The sequence below is a fragment of the Sylvia atricapilla genome, chromosome 17 (assembly GCF_009819655.1).
Source record: "Sylvia atricapilla isolate bSylAtr1 chromosome 17, bSylAtr1.pri, whole genome shotgun sequence".
Taxonomy (NCBI): Eukaryota; Metazoa; Chordata; class Aves; order Passeriformes; family Sylviidae; genus Sylvia; species Sylvia atricapilla.
Window position 1 is genome coordinate 6204882 of NC_089156.1, and position 18884 is coordinate 6223765.

Genomic DNA, 18884 nt, shown 5'->3' on the forward strand with positions numbered 1-18884 from the left:
ATTGTGGCAAAATATATATAAAGTGAGGAAAATACCAAGCACAGAGCAACATGAGATCATCATCACTCAGGAGATGAGGGAAGGATGCAGTCTAAGTACTGTGCCCTTAGTAAGGTAGAGCTTGTTAGTTTTGCTTCTCAGGTTTATCACAAATCTACATTCCCCTCTTTACAACACATACAAAAAGCTTCTTCCAAACTCCCAGGACTTAATTTTCAGTTGAAAATTAAGACAGTCTGACAGCTCCAGCTCTAAACATGAAACCGAACCCAAAACACCTATTAAGTGTTCCTGTGTTGCAAAATGATCTCTTCAACTGCATTTACTAAGATCCAAGATGCTGCAACTGTTATTTTATTTCCCCCTAACTAGCTGAAGGTACCACAACTTAGGGCTTTCTTCCTTTCTTGCGCAGGGACTGGCCTTCTCCTGAAAAGGCAATAAACCGGCTTCCAGATTCATCCTGCAAAAAAGAGAGGGGAAAAGGGTTTTTCCTCTTTGCTCGCTGCTTGTGTGTGATGAAAGCTGAACAACTGTTAGCAAGAGTACTCCATCAGAGCAGCCACTGGCTGCAGACATTTCACATCCTTAACCTAGATAAAAACCACTTTCTTCCTGAAAATAAAATAGCAGCATTTTTGGTGACCTTTCAGCCAGCTAGCTTATTAAACTGACACCAGGCCAACCTTTTTCCACCAGTAACAAGGACATCAGAGGTTGCTTCACGTAACTCAAACCATTCTAAACTACCACTACTTTTTAACAGAAGCATGGTGTAAAAAAAATCAAGGGGAAAGAGAGAGGAGCCATAAACTTGGATCTTAGTTCTAATGTTCTAATTCTGCATGAGGCTGGTGAGGATTCAATTTTAATTACCTCTTCCACTTTCTTGACCAGTGGACGTGAATTCCTAATGAATGTGATTCTACCAATCTTGAAGTCATAGTTGGGAATTCCTCTGGAAAAGAAGCATAAAAGCATAATGATATTAAATTTTATACCTACCACTGAATTGAACATCGAGACATTTATTCTGTGTCTGTCAGTGTAATACTAACACTGACTGCACATTTTCATTTCGAAATAATTCCAGAGTTAAACCACTGAATTATTCTCTGAAGGTAGGCACAGGCTACAGAAGTAAATAATCAGACACTGGAGTTGTTGTGGAAGCTTGGCCACAGGCATGTTTCCACTAGCCTATAGATAAAAATGACTATTTATTTTCTAAATGCAAACTCATGACGAAATTAGTTTGTTTATATTGCAGGAGCAAAGAAAAGAACCTAAAAACTCTGCCCAAACACTGATCCTTCACTTGAATGACACAAACATACCTTCGGATGTCTCCTGGTTTAATTGGTGAGGGACTGGGCTCCACACCTTTCTTCTTGCCATCCAATCTGTTCCCAGATCCAGAGAAAGCCTGTGGATACATAAGGCATTTTAATTTAACTCCTGGCATTTGAAAGCACACTGCACAAGGACATTATACTCTGTCAAATCTTACAGCAATGTTTATTTAGTTATTTAATTCAGTACGCTTCTTTTTGGTACACATAAGCTGGTGAATCGTGGGTGCAGGGGTCTGTTTCAGCCTCCCATCTGCCCTTTGCAGAGAGCAAGTCATGCTGTTCCTGGCTGTGATCACACAGAACATCCACAGGCTCTTGCCAGTTAAACAACAAGCATCTCTAAGAACAGGTACCAATATTCTGCAGTTGTTCAGAACAACTTCCCCTCACCATTTTACAGCATTTAGAAACCAGCAGAAATAAGGGACTTACACGAAATCCTATGTCACTCACATACCCACTGTGGTCTGCTTCCACGTCCTGTGAGGGAAAAAACAAGTTCATTTTGTTCCTATTCTGACACACACATGGCATGAAAACAGTTCCAAGTATTTCTGACCAAACAAAACTTCAGAACAATCCCTTTCCCAAAGCAACAGTTTGTAAACAACAGTCTCCTAAGTAACACATGCAAAAGCTTCTGGTAAATAAAATTTACCCTTAAGAATTTGTTTAAATAAAAAGAAATTATGTTGGCACTCACTGCTCCCCCCACAATCAATGCTGACTTGTAGGGAATGCATTTTGGAAGAACAAAAGCTTAACCTACTGCAGTCTCTTCATGTTGTGCACTTCTTTCTGGCTCTTTGTATCCCAAAGGAGCATCAAAATCCACCTATTAAACAGAGCATGAAAAACCCCACAATTAGTATTTTTCTTTAAATCATAGCTTTACTATTCCTCAAAACTCTGTGAACTATTATCATGATTTGATCTAAAAAGAACTAAACTAGGTTTGCTTGTTAAACATTTTAACTCAGAACTAAAAAAGAAGACCAAGCCTCCTAGGAATGAACTTTGGCATGTAATGGAAACAGAGCAGTAAAACAGCTCCACAATATCACTGGAGTACGAGTCAAGACAAGGGTATTAACTAAAACTCAGATAAAACATGCTGAACATTAAATTCTAGGCACTGCAGTCCCCTGATGGTACATGAAGTGCTAATCAGGACCACGGATGGGGTTACAAAGGCACATGAGTACCAAGTGAGTCCCCTTCCCTACCCCATGGATTGCACCCTTCTTGCAGCAGCAGGCAGGCCGGGTGTGCAGAGCTACCACTGCACAAGTGCTCCCTCCTCTTGGGAGGACACAGTCAGGGCAGACTTTCCCCACCAGCTTTAACTTACGTTCATGTCACACTCTATGATGGACACAGCCTTGTCTGGTTTGGTCTCCATCACCCGAAGCTCATAGATCTGAAATGGTCAGAGATATTTTAAGATTGCATTATCTGTAAGGAAAGCAGATCTAAACCCTTCCCCTCCAAACAGCTTGAAGGAAACTGAAGTAAGTACTCTTTAGATTGAGGACTAGATACTGCAGGGTCTCTACAGAACTTAAAAGCAAAAGTTTTTAACTTATAAGCTAGAGAACCCATTACTGTACCTTGCCGCACTCTTTTTAATCTGCCTTTTTGAAAACAAATTCTGCATTTAGGACAAATTCTTTCCCTTGACTTGTAAAACCTTCAGCAGCACAAACATTTATTTTCTTGTCAGTCCAAAAAAGTTTAAACAGCAGCTCAGGAAAAGACTTAGCTGACTCCTTTTTCCCTCCAACAGAAAACCCACTGTGAAATCTGCCACATGGGATTACTTGTCCAAAACACTGGGTTGACAGTTTTAGTACCAACATCCAACAGCTGAACTTAGTCTATAACCCTCAACCCTGAACTGTACCTTTTCATTGTAGTTGATGGCAATAACATCCCCAGTAGTTAGACAGGCAAAGTTTCTCAATGCATTTTCCAGTCTTCGGAGTATGTTAAGATGAAATATTTGTTTTCAGTGAAACATCAAAGCCTTAAAGTTACCACACTGTAGATGTCTGATGCTTAGTTTCTCAAACATGGTTTAAAAGTCATCAGTACTGCAGATAGGATTTCAGTAAATATTAGGATGTACAAGTTCTTCAAAGGGACACTGAAAACTCTCCTTCTTCAGATTACACCTTGTACCAACAGTTGACCACATCAGCTCTCCATCCCTTTTGTTTTCAGAAGGAGTAGCAGTACTGGAAGTGTATGAGCCACACCTGAAAAGCTAGCTCTGTTTGATCATTCCAATTTGGAAGAAAAATTATTTCCCCTTAATCCATAATTGAATAGGAAGGATACACAGCTTTGGGATTGGTGATATCAAGAAAATCTGGACTCTGTGGCTGAAATTTTGAGTAAGTAGCAACTTGCAGATTCACACTCTCCACTTGCACCAGGCCTCCTTCTTCCAGCAGCAAATTCTGCATCATCTGCAAGAATGGAAACAAACACAGAAAGCCCTATCACTGCGTCTGATGCTTTCAAATCTCTCCCCTGTGTTTATCAGTCCCTGTGTATATTCAGTTTCAGGAAGAACAGTCAGGTGCACGTTAAAAGCAGTCTGCTTTGCTTAGTTAAACTCCTGTGGAGGGAAGCCTGAGCCAGAACTGAAGGCTGCTGCAGAGACCAGCAGAGACAGTCAGGAAACATTCCACCTCCTTAATACTAAACTTGGCAACTTGTTAATCCTACTTTTCAGGTTCTGACAGTCCAGCATGAGGCAACTCACCCAGTGTGGAAGGTAACAGATGCCCTCATCAGCCACAAACTCCAGCACCCCACAGTGCGTCATCCGGTCGGAGTTTTTGTTGGTCAGCTTGAACAGCATGGGGTAAGTGATGTTAAGGCGGCCTGGGGAGGAAGGAGAAACAAAGTTTTCTTTGTTAAAAGCCCCTAGAACACTCCTGAAGCGTTCTGATGCCAAGCACCACCAAGAGAATGGGCCAGACTACAGAGAGGATTCTACTCCTTCACACCATTACTCCAACTGCTCAAAACCACAGAGAAAGCAGATACACAAATACAGCGTTGGCATCACACTCAGAACTTTAAATGCTCAGGGAGCCAACACTTCAGATGCCTCTACTTGAAAGCAGACAAGCCTCATTAATTCTGACAGGAAAAAACACCTTCAAATACAATTTTTACACAAATTACTCTCACAGTGTCAATTCAAGACTTTAATAGATAACTAAAATACTGTGGTATTTGCCTACACATTTGCCCCTATTTCTAATTTTGTTATTCCAGAATAAAGTATTCACTTACTGAGTTGATCCAAAGCTGATGGTGGCATAATTACTGCAGAAATGAATAAGAATGTAAAATTAGGAAAAGTATATCTGTATGAGAGTACATAACACACAATTTTGTCCTTCCTTTCTCTAAAATCTCTTTTAAAAAAAGATTCTGAAACCTGCAAATTTATTTTTGGAAAGAGACTTAAGTAGAATCAGTCATGACAAATATCCCTGTTATGTGGGGAATTCAGAATTATAATCAGGGGGAAAACAAAGAAAAGACAAGGTTTTACAATACTATTCCTAAGGAAAAAAATCTCCAGTCTAATTTTATTTATTTGTTGCTCTTCAATCTATACCAACTCAAAACAACATAGCATTAGTCTGACAGCCTGAAAATAAAGTTGGCCAATCTATTACTTTCTTTATATAAATTAAATGAAGTACAACACGGTGAGGGGAGAAACTCTTAAATCCTAAACTTCCATGCTCACACTTGATACAAGATTGTAACAAGAAACTTTATAGAAGACCGTCTCCTTCCAGTGCTCATAAACCCCGACTCACTTGGTAAACATTTTTAATTACCGAGTAATGCAATGGAAGATGAGCCCTCCTCCTTCCGCCAAGCCCCACCCAGGGAGCTCAGCACTGTCACCGTGTTTTCAATGTTCCGGCTGTTTTGGCCAAAAGCTGCATTACTTGACACTATTCACAAACACTCTTCCAACAGGTTTATTAGGCAAAATAAAACATGCACATACTCTTCCCGCCTTTCTCCACATCTGACCTGTCATTAGGTCCGGCAAGCATGGATACCGAGAAGCAGCGGTACTGGGTTGAAAAACGGTTCTGGAACACCCGGGGGATGGGGTGGTCAAACATATTAAAAGAAAACTAGAGGAGGAAAAAACAACACAGAGAGAAGAACGCGATCATCAGTATCTACAGCACGCAAAGTGTCACAGCACCCACTGAGGGCTCCTGAACTGTCGCCGCCGTGACGCGGCCCCTCCCCGGCCGCCCCCCGGCCTCACCATGGCGGCAGCGGCGGCGGCGGTCGCTCCCTCGGGGCCGCCGGGCCGGGCCGGGCCAGGGCCGCTCCTTCGCCTCACGGGCTGTGCCGGGCCCCGCCCCCGGGCCCGCCCCTCCCGGCGTGCCGCGCGGCGCCGGCCGCTCCGGCGGCCATTGCGGGTGAGGGCGGAAAACTGCCCTCGCGCGCTCCGAGGCGGCCATCGCCGGGAGCTCCTTCGGCCCGCTCGGCTTCTCTTCTGCCACCGGGTGTTGATGTAACCCTGTTGAACTTTCTCCGCCTTCACTTTAACGGCAAAGGGAACAACCCGCCCGCAGCAAAGATGTCGGACGCGGCGACCAGACCCGGCAGGGTGCTTCCGGCCGAGGCGCTCTCGGGATTGGCCAGCAACGCGTTTCGTCACCGCCTTCTCCACATCCCATTGGCGAAGCCCCGGAAAGGATTGGTCAGCTCCCCCTTCAGGGGTGGGGTGGGCGCGTTTCTATTGGCCAGCGCTCCGTGAGGCGCGGACCAATGGGACACGGCGCTGGTTTGGCGCCCAGTTTGAGCGGGGGCGGGCTGCGGCTGCCGCCCGTTCCCGCCGCGCGCGCCCGTTCCCGCCATGTTCGTCACCGACTGCCGCCGGGAGTTCTACGACCTGATCGTCACCCAGGTGCGGGCAGCGGGCCGTGACCGGGCCGGGGCGGTATCCCCGGCGGCGGGCGGAGCGGCCTCCGCTAGGGCTCTCTCCCCTCTCTGGGCTGCCGCGGTTCCCGCCGCCTCACGGCCCAGGGTTGGTGCGGGGTATCCCCGGCTGTACCGGCGGCGGCTGAGGCGCTCCGGGGCGGTGGTGGCCTCTCTCCGGGGGCTGCGGGCCGGGGGTCGGCGGGGGGGAGCAGCGGGCGGGCGGCCGCGCTGAGGGCGGCGGGGCCGGCAGTCGGCCCGGTCGGAAAAATCCCTCTCCCGGGAATTTGTCCCCTTCCCTACCCATGGGAACCCGTGACAAAGCAGCCTCAGCGCCGTGAGGTTCGGCCTTAGGTTCGCCTCCTTCCGCAAAAGGGTTTTTGTGTGTTCTGCATCTCGTGTTTAACCATGACATCTCTGAAGTATTTTTTAAAATATCTTTCTAGCCGTTTTAGTGTTATTTGCCCAGACACTATATACTGTGTTCTGTCGTCTTTAATGTTTCTCGTGCAGTCTTTCTTGTAGCACATCTATCTGCTCCTTTTATTTTTTACTCAGGGTTTGCCTAATTCCGTTCATTGTCGATGTGTACAGTAAGATGGTGAAGCTTTTTTTGGACAGTCTTTTGGCGTTTCTACCAATTAAATGATATTATGGACTGCTCAAATGAAAGTATTTATCTTAATTTCTCCAGCTGCCAGCAAAATCTCAGAGCACCCTTTCCCCAAGACCAAAAACAACACTCAGAAAACAAACAAAAACCAAACCAACCAACCCCTCTCCCCTCCAAAAAAACCCCAACCAACCGTGATTTAGGTGAAATAATTTCTTTTCTGAGTTGCCCTGCTCTTGCTTTTGCTACAGGTTTTCTTTAGTCAAATAGTTGCAGATCTGTGCTGAAAAGGAATGGTATTCTAAACACAGTGAAAATAATTGTAGGGCTTGACTAGGTGTGAAACTTCACAAGTATGTGAGGCTCAGAGGAGCCTGAGTAATTACATATCCCTAAAGGAGCTGGAATATTTTGGGTATGTGGAGTTGCTTGTTCTTAACATTGATGGATATCCAAAATGATTCATTTTGGTTGCAGTGCCCATTCAGAAGCAATCCTCTTTTTTACTTATGACGATCTCTGTCTCAATTCCTGGTGTCTCAGTGCTCTGTGTATTTCATATACCAGCACACTCTATTTGGCCCCAATATTAATGCTCTTATTTTGTTATTTTTACAGCGTGTTCTTCTTCTTGTTGCTTCAGATGTCGATGCATTATGTGCTTGTAAAATACTCCAAGTAAGTCTTGCTTCATTTTCACTGCAAGCTGCAGTGGGAGAAAATATCTGTGCCCTGGGATCCTATAAATGGGTGTGATCTGGGGAACGGGGAAAGGTTTAAACTGCTTTTGTAACATTTGTTTCCATGAGTTGTGGCGCCAAAAACTGGTGAGTCACAGTCTCAGAGTTCACGTATGACAACGGGCATTTGTCATAAATGACAAGTGTGTGTTTGTCAGTTGGGATGTCTTAATTTTAAAGATTTCTATGGAATAGAATCAAAGCCTGGTGTAGATTGCAGGAGAGGCTGTTTCCCCTCCCCTTTGCTAACAGCTGTTGCTTCCTTACAGGCTTTGTTTCACTGTGACCATGTGCAATACACACTCGTGCCTGTGGCTGGGTGGCAAGAACTTGAAACTGCCTTTCTGGAGCATAAAGATCAGGTGAAAAAACACTGGAAAATTTTTGAGCGATGGCTCATCTTTTGTAAAGACAAATTTCTTCCCCAATTTAAAATGTCAACACTGAAGCTCATTATTATTCGTAGTTACTTCAAAACTGTGGTTACATTTTAACATACCAGTAATAAACTCACCCAGTTTTAAGCATCATCTCCAACAACTGTGTTGATAAATCAAATGAAATTTACACACATTTTAAGATATAAAGGTGCTGGTATTGGATGTCCAACATCCCTGAATTGTGTGGGGGTTTTTTTTGCCTTCAAAAAAATTCTGCCTCACAGACATCAAATATCAGAAAGTAAACACAAGTTTGGGCAATGATGAGTGCTCTGGAAGTTTTGTAAGCATGTTTTCAGTGCTTCCTGGCAATTTAAGTAACAAACTCCTCCTTTTTCTCTGCTTTTGTTTGCAGTTCAAATACTTTGTTCTTATTAATTGTGGTGCCAATGTTGACCTCCTGGAAATCTTGCAGCCTGAAGAAGACACTTTATTTTTCGTGTGTGACAGTCACAGACCGATCAATGTAGTGAATGTTTACAATGACACACAGGTAAAAGCTTTTCTTTCATAACAAACACCTCACCACAGTGTGGTGGTGAGCAGTGGAGTGCTTTTCTGTGTCTGCAAAACTGGTTAGAACGTGAGCTTGTAGGTCAGCAAGCAGCACTAATAAATAAATATTTGCAGTGGTAATGTACATGACCAGAAAAATCCTCTTTCTGCTAGTAAAATCTCTAATCTTAGCAATGTGTTATCATTAGTAAGCACTTGTTAATCTTGTTGCTATAAATCAAACTGCCATAAATCAGAGGATAAACATCCTCCAGAATGTAGCATTTATTATCCCTCAGCATCTAGCAGGGCGTAGAACTTAAAGAATTAAGCACACATGATTTTATTTTAACAAGCATTAAAATGATAATTCTTTCAGTAATGCTCTAACAAAGGAATATGGATTTTTACTCTTATTTTCTGTAAATCAGTATGGTATTTGTATTAAAACCCAATGTTTTGTTATACCAGGAATTAACACAGTCTAAATGAATTTCTAGTTTCTTTTAGTAAGTAAGAGTGCCTTTTGCTCACTGAATAAGATACTTCCTCTAAAATACAGTTTTCTTCTTGCCAAGATTAAGCTGTTAGTCAAGCAGGATGATGATCTCGATGTTCCTGCTTATGATGACATCTTCAGAGACGAGGAGGATGAGGAAGAGGAAGAGGACTCAGAGAATGAGAGTGAAGGCTCAGAGCCCTCAGAGAAGCGCAGGCGTTTTGAAGAGGTTTGCTTCACTGTTGTGTTGTGAAAGGAGGAAAAATAACACTGCTATTCACCTGTATTTTACATCACAATAATAGCTGAGTTTTAAAATTCTGTCCCATTAGATCACAAATCCAAGTGCAAGGTTTAAAAATAATCTACTGCCACAGGTAGTACAATATATTTATTTATCTGAACTACACAGAAATATTTTCTCCAAATTAAAAAAAAAAGTTTTAAACTGACATATGCATAACTCTTGATATAATCAGTGAACTAGAGAGACCTATCTCCTAAAATGTGCTGTGGCAATATGTTGGCAGTCTAGCAATAGAATTGTTTAGGTATTAACTCTTTTTACAAAAAAAGAGTTTGAGAAGATACAAGCTCACAAATAGTCTAGCAATGCATTTCGTCTGTGCTTGTAGCAGTAAAATAACAAAAGTATATTAAGTGTACAATTGAAATTAAATCTGCCATGTTACTTGTAGCATATTTTCTATTTTTATTATATAAGCAAGCAAAATTATGAGACCAGCAACATTAAGGGAGGAGTAAATATAAAAGACACCCTTAGATTTTATATATATTTCATGTTATCTTTTGTTATCTTTGCTATCTTCCCATCAACATTGTACATTTTTTTCTTAGTGATATAAAAAGGCCAATATTTTAGCCTAAGAACCCAATTCAAAGGAAAATTACAAATACACAAAAGCTGTTCTCAGATCTGTTAAACATTTCACAAAGATCTTATATCTGTGCCTTGGAAATATTTTTGATAATACTTTTCTCATTAGATGTTGTTAAAGGCAATTTTTTTTAAGAAAAAATATTTTTAATGAAAATCTTAATTACATTTTTAAATTAAGGTTTAATAATCTAGATGCTAATCTTTTAGAACATTTTTTCTAGTTTTTTAACACCCTGGAAATTAATTTACAGGAGGTAATGGAGAGGACGATGAAAAGGCGACAGAGGCGAGAATGGGAAGCACGGAGGTGGGTTAATGGGTTTTTCTTGTTTCTCTCTTTTTCTGTCATTCTTTAATTAAAATTAAAAATACAAACACAAGATACCAAGCTGTGATTTGCTTATGAGAGGCTTTAGTTACAACTTTGTTTAGAAAGTTGAGAGGGATATTCAGTACATAAAAATAAAATGTTTAAATTGAGGGAATTGGAAATAGAAATTTAAAATTTGAGTACAAATAGGTGCACTGGTTCACTTTAAATAGCTGTAATACTTTTATCTTGTCTATCTTGAAGTGAAACTTCTCCTTCTGGTTTATACTTTTTTACAATCCCACTGTAGCCAATAGTTACCTGACACCCATCAGATAAAATGGGTTTTGAGGAATAGTGATGTAAAAAATATTTCCTTTTTGCTTTATGAGTGCATTTCAGTGTGGCTTCAATGTTGTTACTAAAGTCTAATTGCCTTGCAGACAATTCCTAGCCAAAGTTTATTATTTTTAATTGCTAAAATGAAATTTAAATATTAATCACCATTTCTGGCTTATATTTTTAATTAGCTCCAATGATCATTTCACCACTTAGTTAAATGTGCGATTTTTTCCCTTTTTAGACGAGAAATTCTTTTTGATTACGAGCAGTATGAATACCATGGGACCTCAGTAAGTATAAACTCTGTTTCAAGGAGGCAGTGTAAAGGTAATTGGACAATATCTAATGTTAGAATTATCTATTACAATTATTTAAGTATCTAATAATAGTATTCAATATTATATTTTTGTATCTCACAATTTTTGTGTCTTATTCTTAAATATATAACCTGCATCATATATATACAAGTAGTTTAACTTAGTTTAATGTTTTTTGCCTCTTTTGGGTTTTTTTAGATGTTTGTAAGGATATCTATCTATTTACAAAACACTCACAAAAAGACTTGAGCATGTAGGGAGGTTGTTTCCTTTCAAAGTGTCAGGATATCCCAAACAGCACTTAGCACATCAAACTGTTCTTTCTGTCATTTGGCCCATCTGATTATTTATATTTTATTAAGTGTTTGCTTTACATACAATGCAGGTTTACAGAACTCTCTAGAATATTTTTCTTTGTAGTTAATTTCTTAGGAAGGAGCTGGCAGATTGTCAGGCTCCAGGGTGATTTCTGTGCTGGTACTTGGCAGATTGACCTGTTCTATTTATTTAGTGAACTGTGTCTTGTGTTCATTTGTCTTTTTGCTTCTCCCTCTTGTAGTCTGCAATGGTGATGTTTGATCTGGCATGGATCATGTCTAAGGACTTGAATGACATGTTGTGGTACGTTTCCAGCATCTTTTTTTCTAGAGATTTGAAGCTTAAACCTGTTGCAAAAGCAGGCAAGATTTCCCAAAATTATTTGGTTTCACTATGAGATTTGACTTTTTTGGGGAGTGGATGTTTGTCTTCAACTAGAGGATGCAGCTGTGTAAATTAATTAAAAGCAACTACAGATTTTTGCATGGGAAAATGGAGAATGGTGCTATATGTATGTCTGAAAAGGAGAGAATAATGGTAGATAAATTTGTTGTTAATTTCTCTGTACTGCTGGTAAATAATGTTTTTGAATTGTTCTCTTACATACTTAGAGGGTTAAATAAAATATACTCTACTGGAATATTTGTTGGTTTAACTTTTTTTTTTCTTTTTTTCAAAAAAAAATTTAGGTGGGCTATTGTTGGCCTAACAGATCAATGGGTCCAGGATAAAATCACTCAGTAAGAAAGTTTTTTTTAAATTTATTTTTTTATTATTATTCTTTCTTATTTATTTGTCTATCTTTTAAAATTTTATTTTTGGGACTATTTAGCAGCAATTAGTAGAGATCAGGAACCATAAGGGTACTACTATAACTGATATAAGTAATTAACAGTGATATTAAATATATTTATGCCAGAATGTGATCTGTTGCCTTCCAAGAATAGGAATATGTATCTTTTAAAAATATTTTTTATTATTTAAAGTTTTTAAGCTAAATTTTTTTCCCCACAAAATTTTAAATCAATCACTTCCGATCCATAAGGAAGTCGTGTTTAATGGTAGTTTACCTAAGCATGAACATGATATAGTTTTATTAAAGGAGGAAATTTTGTATGTTCTGTATCGTCCAGGTTCCTTTACAGTTTTAGTTAATAAGTTTCAGATTTTTTTTTCTCTTTTTTAATTTCTATTTATTTATTTTTTATTAATTATTTCCCACTAAAATTCTAGTATTACATGTGTAGACTTAAATTCTGATATTTTTGCTAATACACGGACATTTTAAAAGAGATAAATGTAATAACTAACTGATTTCACTGGTCAGTCTATTTGTTTTTGTTGGGTTTTTTTCTTGTTTTAATTGCCTGGCTAAAAAGATGAATACTGAAAAAACATTATTTAACGGGTTGGGAGGGTTTAAAAATGTACCTACAGATTTCCTGCTGCTGACTTTAGGAAGCACTTTTATTTTCTTGTAATGAGAAACAAGAATTCGCAGGCAGAAGAATGAAGTGGCCAACCTGTTTTGTTGCAGGATGAAGTATGTGACTGACATTGGCGTCCTGCAGCGCCACGTGTCCCGCCACAACCACCGCAACGAGGACGAGGAGAATTCTCTCTCCATCGACTGCACCAGGATTGCTTTTGAGTATGAGTATCCTCAGAGAAGGGCTGGGGAAAAGGCACTCTCACCCCTCTGGTGAACCCCTTTTCCTTTTTATTTAGAGGAAAAACAGAATCCCAGCACCATCGCTGCTGAGAGTGGAACTGAAATAAAGGGAAACCCAAATGTTTTGTGTATGAATCCCTCTCGCAGCAGCTCGTGGGGCTTCAGTCCAGCTTTACCTTTCAGAACTGGTTACAAGCCAACATTGCTGCTCTTGTGGTACATCACCTGAGCTTCTCACTGCATTTTTGGCAGCACAGACATGCTGTATGTAAGGGCAGCTGAATCCTTTCCCACTCGTGGAGTTTGTAGGGTCAGAGGATGTTTGTGTTTGCAGTTATTTGCCCTAACTCCTGCTCAGCCTGCGCCTGGCACTGTACCAGCACTGGTCTCTCTATGAAAGTCTCTGTAACACCTCCTACACCTCTGCCAGCCTCAAGCTTTGGTCTGTACAGGGGCAGAAGAGGCTCCAGGAATTTTTGGCTGACATGGGGTGAGTTATAAAAATCTGGATTTTTTTTTTTTTTCAATAACTTACAGGAAAATATTCAGAATATAGCTTGCAAGTAGTCAAGCTGTTGGTTTTTAAATGTGATTGTGGGGCTCTGAGTTACACAGCTTCTATGTTGGTTTACAGGGAGCACTTGCTGTGTGTCTTTATGGAATGGCAGCTCAGCAAAGTAACCTCTGCTTCCTCGCATCCACTTTTCAATGACTGAAAAAAATGAATGCATGCAAGTTTAGTCAGACTTAACCTTGTCAAATTATCTAATAATTTTAAAAGTCCTATAAAAAAAGGCAGAATGCTTGTTTCTTCTGGTGGTACCTGTTAATGAATTTTTTCCTTCTGTTCTTAGTTTGCCCTTGAAGCAAGTGAAACAGAAGTTTAATTCCATGGACATGTCTTTGAAAGAAAATCTGCGGGAGATGATCGAAGAATCTGCAAACAAATTTGGGTAAATTGTTTTAAACACAAAAGTTTTCTTTGAAAATAGTTTTTAATTAAGTTCAAATATTTTTCTATGAAGAAGATCTAATATGTTGTTTTTAAAAATATTATTCTTAGATTGACAAAGTAACACTAGATATGTTGCAAATGTTAGGATAAGGTTTTTCTTCATGTTTTTAAGATTAACATACTGGGAAGACAGCTGGTCAATGTTGATAATGTTAATAGATTTTCCTGGGTTTATTTCATTTTGCAGAATGAAAGATTTACGAGTTCAGACTTTCAGCATTCACTTTGGCTTTAAGAACAAGTTCTCAGCAAGTGACATAGTTTATGCAACAACTTCTCTCATGGAGAACATAGAGAAAGAGGGGCCTGAAACAACAAATTTCATTAAGGCTTTGGACAGTCTCTCCAGGTACTGAAAATATGCCTCTGCAGTATTTTGCAATATTATTTAGGGAAATGTATGTGGATTGTGGATCTAAAATATGAACTGTTGCTTCATAAACGATTGAAAAATCAAAATATCCCTGTGAATAGTGTTTAGATATATTTTTTAATATGAAAAGCTTTATTTTACTGAGGAAGTGTCTATTTTTATTCTTTTTGTTGCAGGGGTAACCTGGACAAGCTGCACCAAGGACTTGACCTAGCCAAAAAGCAGCTACGTGCCATTCAGCAGACAGTGGCCAGCTGTATTTGCACCAACCTTGTCATTTCTCAGGGACCATTTCTCTATTGCTCCCTCATGGAGGTCAGAATTGTGTGTTTGGGTTCTCATTTGTCTCTCCTTTTTGCCTATATCATCCTTGAATGACAGCTTCCTTGGCACAGCAAGAATTACTCTGTAGGAAAGCAGCTGTTTGTCTGTACTGTGCTGCCTGTGATGGGCCAATATTGACACTGCTCTGGACTTCCCAAGGGCAGAATCAGCCCTCACAAGGGGCAGAGAGATTTGTGTAAAGCTGGGTGAGCTCAACCTCCTGCATTGTAATGGTTTTTGGTGTTCTTTGAGCCACAGAAAGTTTCTAGGCCTGTCAGTAGATAATAAAAGTAAGGGTAAGAATCATCCTGGGCTGTAATTGAAATAATTCTTCTTTTCCTAGGGCACACCAGATGTGAAACTGTTTTCCAAACCAGTGTCTCTATGTCTGCTTAGTAAATACTTACTGAAATCATTCGTTTGCTCTGTAAGTAAATCAAAAGCACTTGACTCACAAACTTCTGGCTGGTGTAGTACTTAATGTTCTGTCAGATACTTGCAGCTGATTGTTAAAAGCATTATAGGAAACTATTAATAATTTTCTGCTGATTGATTGGAAGATTTTAGCATATTTGTGAATGCTGCTCTAGGGAAGATACCTGTTTGGAAACTTCATTGCATTGAGTTTTCATTTCTAAGATAATTACAAGCTAAATGTTTGTGTAATTTCCTAAGTTTTGAGGGAGTACATCACTGGAATTTCTTTAAATAATTTTTAAAGTGACTTTTACTGTAAGGAACAAGTGGATTAAGAGATCCTGTAAAGAAATCACTATCTGTTGAACTGCAGAATATCTGTATTCTTAGGTTTGGTAAAGCTATCCCACATGGAGAACTAATATTAAATTGCCTTCTGAGCCTCTTGTAACACAAGCTTTCTGACTTCCAGACAAAAAACAAGCGCTGCAAGCTGCTGCCCCTGGTCATGGCTGCACCCATGGATGTTGAACAGGGAACTGTGATCATGGTGGGGATTCCTCCAGAGACAGAAAGCTCGGACAAAAAGAAGTAAGCAAAGTGTTTACAAGTTCTAAACCTGTCTCTGAAGCACATATATCTTTCCTGTACTGATTTAACACTGATTATGTTGGCTTGAACTGTATCCTTCTCAAAAACACACCTTCTGCATACAGTGTGCATGTAGTACTTGAAGAGAGGATACAGATCTTCAAGACCTTCCTTGGAAGGGTTTTTTTCTTTTCCTTCCCTCTTACAAGAGGGAAATAGCTCAGTACATGGCTCATGACTCCACTTCTCAAAGCCTCCAACATAAAGATTTTTGCACGCGACTAAGTGAGGTGTGCATTGAATACACGGCACCTGTAAAAACATCTGGCAGCCAGGAGAGAAAGCTCCTTGCTTCTACCTTAGTCACAGGAAAGGATGTTTATTCTCATTCATGTTTCTGCTCCTGCCTCAGCTTTTTCGGGAGAGCCTTTGAGAAGGCTGCGGAGAGCACCAACTCGCGGACGCTGCACAACCACTTCGAGCTGTCGAGTGAGTGAGTGAGCAGCGGCGGGGGCGGCTCCCGGGGCCGGGCAGGGCTGTGCCGGGCTCCCGGGGCTGCTGCGGGCACCGCAGACATCCCGGCCTGGCTCCGGACAGGAGTCTGCCTTTTGCACGTGTGCATGTCGCTTCACACTGCATGAGCTTATAGTGAAGGCTTTAAACTTGGCGGCCAAACCAAGCGTGGTGTTGATGAGACACTCAGGCAGTGAAATCCTGCACGTGCTTAAAGAGACAGCTGTTTTTAACAATATCTCTTTGTCTGTGCATGTTGAACACACAGAGAAATGTTAGATTTAAGAAGTGCCTGCTCTATTGGAGGGTTAGCACCTACAAATTAGTTTGCGGATATTTAGGGTGCAAAACAAACCGTGTCCTTTGCATTTTGTGCAAATAGCTTCTCCCTCTTAATTTATCTTAAACAAGATAAATTGGTATACTCAGGCTTATTGTTCTTCAAGTGTGACATCTGGTATATCTTTCAGTTGTTTGCATCCTGTAATAAAATATTTCATGTTTTAGTAATTGAATTGAAAACAGAAGATCGGAGCAAATTTCTGGATGCTCTCATTTCTCTCTTGTCTTAAAGGTAAGACACTATAAGGATTAATTTAAAAATTATTATAAATCAAGTAACCTGCTGCTATCTGAAAAATATTTTTTTTTCAAATGTGGCAACTTTTAGTGAAAATATTAATTGAAGCTAAGAGTTTCTTACAAATGTTTTCCTTTGAAGGAGGAGGCAGTAGACAATGTAGAAACAATTTTTTTTTCCTCCCTAAGAGATTTATTTAAGTTTCATCATCCATGAGCTTCTCTTTCATTATTCTTAACTTTCTGTGGGTTTTTAACTTAGTGTGGAAAAGCAGCATCTGTTTGTGTTGTGAGAGAAATGGCAATATTTCCTAATTGTAGCTGATGCTGTTACATTTAATTCTGATGGCTTGAATTTGAGCTTAGGATTGGCCACAGCAATGCCACTGGCTTTGATGTTAATAAAGAATTTGCATTTTTCTTTCCCAGTGTGAGGGTTGTAGCCTAGGTTGGTGTGTAGGTTTTATTTGGAACAGAGATGGGGGTATAAGACTATTTTTGTAATTGTGACAAATAGCTTCACACTAGTCCAGAGTTGCTCGTTAGACAGCAGAGGCATGCATGGCTTGCAGGATTTCTAAATCAGTTTGTTTCCCTCCTTACACTTTGACTACTGATTATTTTGTCTTCTGCTCTTGTTATGCAGTGGTGCCTTTTGGCTCCTTGTTCTGGAAGCTGAGGATGGGACCCTCTGAAATTATTTTGGCTGTTCCAAAGTTCATGGTGCTGCAGTTCTGGTGTATCTTGGGTACTGGTATACTCCTGGACTGGTGTTTTATGCCTTTTGGAAGGTCAAAAGGATTTTGATCTCAGCACAGAGATACTGAACTCTTCTTTTTCTAAATATCTCACCCTGGTAATGGCAAAAGCTGTCACCTGTATTTGTACATTGGATTTCTATATATCAAGTCTGCTTTTATTACTAGACATATTCTTGTGATGTGGAGTTGTTGACTGATAACAACAAATAGGTTTTGAAGTTCCATATTTATATTACTATTCAAATGTGCTTTTAAATTTGTCTTTAATGATTTTTATTTTTTTACTCAAGCTATTTGAAGCTCCTTGAAGTTCTAGAATGTTGAAAATGTATGTTAGTATCATCAGATTGAAGTCTTGTAGTTTTACTGAAAGACTTGCTTTGTGAGAGGAGTTTTAGGATTTTAGGGTTTTTAAAATCCAAATACTGAGTAACTGCCAAATACCAAATGAAAAATCCAGGGAATGCCAGTGTCAATAAAGCCTTTTTAGCTTTGTAATACTCCATTGTCACTTGTAGCTTGACTCTGGGAATAATTTTCCTGGAAGGAGGCTGAAGTCCTGTGATAATTCTGTGTAGACTGTAGCACTATAAATATTAGCAGAGTAGCTTATCCTGCTCCATAGCAGATTTCATTTCACTTTGGTCATATGAAATGTCTTGTTGGCCTTACCCTGCTGTGTATATGTGTACATGTGGAATGCTCTTCTGCTTGAAGTTAATTGCTTGAATTCACTGTGACTTCAATGTTTTCATGTATTATAACAAATACAACGAGGCTGTGTATCATCACATCATTCTTTGTACATATTTTAATACAGATTAATTTAATATTAAATGTGATGTAAATGTAGCCAACAGAAACCTAATTAAACTATCTATTTTTATTCAAGAAAAAAAGGTTGGTTTGGGGGTTTTTTTTAATTTTTTTATATGTTGTCATCTTATCTGAATAAGAATCCCTGTGCCAAGTTGGGATGGCCAAAAAATTATGCTTTCTTAGATAAGGCAATGCTGCTTTTTAGGTTTGCATGCTTACTAGGTAGAGTCAACAATAAATTATATTGCCCCTTGCCAGCACATTTTGGGTTTTACACAGCATACAGAAACTTCATCACTTCCCTAAAGTACCTTGCTGAGCTTTAGGTCTCTGGAAATGGAAACACAGAAGTTCTTGCTGTCTTTCAAACAAGTAGTGTCAGGCCAGTTAATATGTGAAATGTAGGATGTTTAGTGACCCTGCAGTGCACTTCTAAATATTTTCACTTTATCTTTCAGTTGAAAGCTGCTGAGTGAGTTAAGTTTAAGATGAACATAGGAAATTCATTTATTT

The 18884-nt window shown here is 39.7% G+C and overlaps 2 protein-coding genes across 5 annotated transcripts; one reads left to right on the forward strand and one right to left on the reverse strand.

The window, feature by feature from the left end:
• Nucleotides 1–338: 338 nt before the first annotated feature.
• On the reverse strand, nt 339–5819 carry UFD1 (ubiquitin recognition factor in ER associated degradation 1). 4 transcript variants are annotated; one of them, XM_066331401.1, is made up of 12 exons: nt 5674–5819; nt 5401–5533; nt 4665–4697; nt 4126–4247; nt 3696–3826; nt 3259–3331; nt 2707–2775; nt 2125–2190; nt 1788–1835; nt 1338–1426; nt 877–958; nt 339–463 (listed from the first exon to the last, which is right to left on the reverse strand). In XM_066331401.1, exons 1-12 carry the CDS (start codon nt 5674–5676, stop codon nt 389–391), a joined length of 924 nt encoding a protein of 307 aa, XP_066187498.1. In that variant the 5' UTR covers nt 5677–5819; the 3' UTR covers nt 339–388. The 4 variants fall into 4 exon arrangements, with proteins under 4 accessions (XP_066187498.1, XP_066187500.1, XP_066187502.1 ...); XM_066331403.1 differs by having other exon boundaries at nt 5427–5533; nt 5674–5751; XM_066331405.1 differs by lacking the exon at nt 5401–5533 and having other exon boundaries at nt 5586–5751.
• A 425-nt stretch (nt 5820–6244) lies between these two features.
• On the forward strand, nt 6245–18451 carry CDC45 (cell division cycle 45). The gene is made up of 19 exons (XM_066331409.1): nt 6245–6321; nt 7564–7623; nt 7955–8047; nt 8481–8618; nt 9199–9348; nt 10272–10327; nt 10914–10962; nt 11549–11610; nt 11997–12047; nt 12845–12964; nt 13338–13469; nt 13834–13932; nt 14182–14343; nt 14544–14682; nt 15035–15118; nt 15581–15699; nt 16112–16188; nt 16720–16786; nt 17438–18451. Exons 1-18 carry the CDS (start codon nt 6271–6273, stop codon nt 16782–16784), a joined length of 1707 nt encoding a protein of 568 aa, XP_066187506.1. The 5' UTR covers nt 6245–6270; the 3' UTR covers nt 16785–16786; nt 17438–18451.
• Nucleotides 18452–18884: the final 433 nt, after the last annotated feature.